The 4,093-nt window shown below is 26.4% G+C and overlaps 2 protein-coding genes across 2 annotated transcripts in view; both read right to left on the bottom strand.

Moving 5' to 3' along the window:
- LOC111038082 overlaps window positions 1–230 on the bottom strand; it is a 4,269-nt gene extending 4,039 nt beyond the window's left edge. The window contains exon 1 of the mRNA XM_022321019.1: window positions 106–230. The gene's annotated coding sequence lies outside the window, so the exon portion shown is untranslated. The remainder of the gene's footprint in view (window positions 1–105) is intronic.
- A 1,630-nt stretch (window positions 231–1,860) lies between these two features.
- On the bottom strand, window positions 1,861–3,877 carry LOC111038095. The gene is made up of 4 exons (XM_022321032.1): window positions 3,691–3,877; window positions 2,774–3,011; window positions 2,084–2,676; window positions 1,861–1,939 (listed from the first exon to the last, which is right to left on the bottom strand). The coding sequence occupies exons 1-3, from the start codon at window positions 3,709–3,711 to the stop codon at window positions 2,507–2,509; spliced, it is 429 nt and encodes a 142-aa protein (XP_022176724.1). The 5' UTR covers window positions 3,712–3,877; the 3' UTR covers window positions 1,861–1,939; window positions 2,084–2,506.
- Between the last annotated feature and the right edge of the window lie 216 nt (window positions 3,878–4,093).

Here is a 4,093-nt window from a genome sequence, read left to right as displayed (position 1 = left end):
TTTTTTTTTTTTTTTTTTTGGGGGGGGGGGGCTAAGCCCCACAACAGCCATCTACTAGTTGCGCTTATGTATACAATGAAACAAAAAAATATAAGTTATACTTACAATACAAGTATGAAATTCATTAGTAAGGTTCAGTGTTGTATTGGAATCACATGGTTCAATATAAATGCAGTTGTTGTTAGTAATGGTTGGATGAAGCTCTTTAGTAGGGAATTTTAAAATTGAATTCAACTAAAAAAATATAATAAAAAGTTGAACAAACTTATTTTCTTCTAATTGTAGTATTAATATTTAACATACCTGAGATGATGACTGAATTTTAAAATTAGTGGCAATCGGTAGACTATTATTTAATAATTGTATTTTATTTCTTATACGCCTTTTAAACTGACGTGAAGAAATAGTTCCAATATCTTTGACCCGTTTATGGATTTTTGGGAACACTAAAAATTATAATTAAAAATATATATTATATTAAATTGATAATTAATCTAAGAGATGATAGACTGATAAGCTATAATACAAGTGATTATTGAGTAAGTTTATCCGTTGAAGCTAAACCCAACTTTTGTTACCTATATAATATATACATGAAAGGTGATTTTTTAAGCTTGCTTGGTATGCTTACCCTATTTATGCTTAAATTATACATATATTAAAATTCTGATTTTTGAATTTTTTTAATACGCATGGAGACCATATTTAATACTTGACATTTTTTGTCTCACTTAAGAATGATCCTGTAACATAACAAACTTCTGGGTTTCAAATAGGAATAACCCCTTTTTTACTTTTAAATATTTAGCAGATATATTTTTGGAGAATTTTAATGTATCTAAATCAAAATTCTAACAGGTAGTTTTTGAGTTATATATTTTTGTGTATTAATGATGGTATGTCTATAGAAATGGTTAAGAAGATTTGGGGAATTATGTTTGTATTGCCATAGGACAAAAAGTAGTACAAAAAATATCAGGAATTTCAAAATATGGTCTTTAGGTATACTTAAAAACTCTAAAAATCAGAATTTGAATAAATGTAATATTAAGGTTAAAAAATGGGGGTGAGCATGTTTAAAAAATCATACATTATATTTTTATTTTATACTTTTATAATATTTAGTCATAGTTACAGTTGTATCAAATTACTCAAGATAAATTTAATTTAAAATGAATTACCTTTAATAATTGAAATTATCTGTAAATCTTTTATTTTAAATTTAGTCTGATCTTTATCAAAAGCCCTGCCTGTCCAAGAACAATCGATTGCAAGTTGATTGGTAAAAGTTTTTGACAATATACGTCGTAAATGAGATTTACCGTCATTACCTCCAATCGAGCAAAACATAATTTTCTAACAAACAAGTCATATTATATAACTACAATTTATAATTTTAAAATAAGGTAAAAAATAAGATTAAAAAAATATACCAATTTTTCTCTGTCATTATTATCAATTTGTAATAGCTTTTCAAACTCTAAAATGTCTTCTTTTTTTGAAAAAGGAAATTTTTCTAAAAATATTTTATCTTCAAATTCATTAGACATTCCTAATGTTGATACATTAGCTATAGTTAACTTTTTAATATCATCCTTTAAACTATTCATCATATTCCAGAGTCTCTGATTCATCAAGCGATTTGCTACAAGCTCTTCATAAATATGTTGTACAATTTTTGTATTTCCTTCTATAACAACTATAGTATAATATATTTTATGAAATAAATGTCCTACTGTTGGTACCAAAAAAAAAATATTAAGCAATATCAGAGTTTTTCAATGTCCATTTATATTTTGTATTAAATTTAATGAGTAATGTCTAATGTGTATGAATTATATACTAAATAATCTATAAAAAAATTAAAAAATTGTATATTACCTTCAGGAGAATCTTGGGAAAATGTTAATGGTTCATTTTGAATTTCTAAATAATTATCCTGTCAAACAAAAAATAATGAATATTAGTTTGATTATACAGGTACCTCCTATTATAGTCACTTTTTTAGAAATATTAAATATAATATTTAAGAGGCAAGTTGTTTGAACTTTTGAAGTAAGTTTAGATTTGTTTAGAACATTACCTGTGGTTCTATATATGATGAGTCATATGTCAACGGTTCTATCATACTTGAGTGTTGTATCATTGTTGAATTTGGTGAAGTTAATGATTTAACTTCCAGATCTGTATAAGATTTTTTTTGGTTATCAGAAAATGCTGGTACTGCCGAAAAAGAAGAACTTGATAGAACATTTGTATAACAATCAACTTGACTAATAATGGAACCCGGTTTATTAAATTCAATTGATGAAAAATTATTGTCATGTGTATAAGTCGATGTAGACGGTTGTTGTTGTGTGTTAGTATTTACTGTTTGAATTGCATCGGTATGTATTGAATTTTGTTGAGTTCTTGTAGTATTAAACAGCAATTCATTTTGTATATTACAAGGTACAATAGTATAACTTGAATCTTAAAACAAAGTAAATCAAATAAACAATTAATATTAATAATTTGACAGAGCTAATAAATATTTACCTTCATTTTCACTACTATCACTAGAATCAACAATTTTCTTTTTTTTATTTCTTTTAAACAGATGATTATCATTTACAATGCTCTCTTTGTCAGTTGATTCTATTTCAATTCGCTCATGCCAAGCTTTACTTAAATTACCTATATACCAATAAAGTCAATGAGAAAAAAATCAACATTTATGTTTAATACATGTATATACTGAAATTACAAAATTTAATGATTGGTTTTTACATACTGTAAGTTTTGTTGCCACCAACTACACGGATTTTATATTGATTCCAGGACGGATCTGGACTTACAGCCTCTTGTAAATCTGTACTAGTTACCCTTATTGATGGCCAGTAACAAAATTGTATTGTACTGGTAGACAATTTTTGTGTTTCTGTTTCAACAAGCCAGTTTATTGGGACTACACTATAGTCTTTTTTTGGAGAAAATATGACGACTACCCATTTTTGTTTTTTAGTATGAAACTGAAAAGACATTAGGTATCAGGTAATATGTATAAATGTATAATGTTTTGGTAAAATATTTAAATAATAAGTAAGTATAGTAGGTAATTCAATAAGACAAAATAAAATTACATAGGTAGGTACCTACAACTGAATTAAAAAAATATTGGAATCAATTTAACTTAGGTAAATGTAACTGCTATCAAAAAGCATTAAGAGGCTGTTCTGGTAGCAAAATTCGATCATAAAAACATGCTTTCGTACTTCCCATTTTCAAGCACACTAAATTATTATATTATATACTTACAAATTATTCCAGATAAATATAATAATACAGTAAACTATAATATGAGGTATTTTAAATGATTAGATATATAGTATTTGTTGACATAATCGAAATTCAAAACACTATAAAGTCTGGGCGATTTGGAACACGGTATTTTTATTCTAAAATGGATCTTGCACTTTAGGTTTATTATAAACCGTTTATACTAATATTTTATGTACCTATAATAGGCTTTTGTAATTGGTATTTAAAATAGAATAACAAAAATCTAGACTCAGTCACCCAAACTGATGGTATAAAATAAATAAATACCAGTTTTTTACATATTATTCTGACATAAGTAAAAATAAATTGCTATGATAGGTATCTAAATATGAATTGTATATTAATTAGTTTAACTACAAAAATGCTTACCTTTTTCAAAGTATTCGACATGCTAGCAGCTTCTTGATGTCAGACTTCAGAGTTGTAGAACGAAAATGCAGCCACAGAAAATGAAATTATGGAAATACACAACACGAACACGTTAACAGCGACGTGCAGAAAAGATTAAATATAATAAAATAACCTCAAATCGTTTAAGATGCGGGGACAAAGTGTAATATTAATTATTATTGTCATTGGTGTTTGTTGTCGCGACGGCCGACAGGCGAAACGGGCGGCCCATATAAACACTATAATATTTATCATCATAATTTAAAAATAGAATATTCGGTAAATTATCGTTTACCTAAAAACATGATAATATCATTACCATGATGTAAGATACGAAACATATTTTACAACACATTTATTACACATAAATGGAATGGTTTTT

Source organism: Myzus persicae, unplaced genomic scaffold (assembly GCF_001856785.1).
Source record: "Myzus persicae strain clone G006 unplaced genomic scaffold, MPER_G0061.0, whole genome shotgun sequence".
Taxonomy (NCBI): Eukaryota; Metazoa; Arthropoda; class Insecta; order Hemiptera; family Aphididae; genus Myzus; species Myzus persicae.
The sequence above is the reverse complement of the archived record's forward strand: the minus strand, read 5'-3'. Positions and strand labels throughout refer to the sequence as shown.

Excerpts from the sequence above, each read along its gene's own strand:
- LOC111038095 (XM_022321032.1), bottom strand. The coding sequence starts at position 3,711 with ATGTCGAATACTTTGAAAAAG. Across the intron at positions 3,012-3,690 it reads TGTCGAATACTTTGAAAAAG|TTTCATACTAAAAAACAAAA; the intron begins GTAAGCATTTTT and ends ATGTCTTTTCAG. Across the intron at positions 2,677-2,773 it reads TGGTGGCAACAAAACTTACA|GTAATTTAAGTAAAGCTTGG; the intron begins GTATGTAAAAAC and ends ATTGGTATATAG.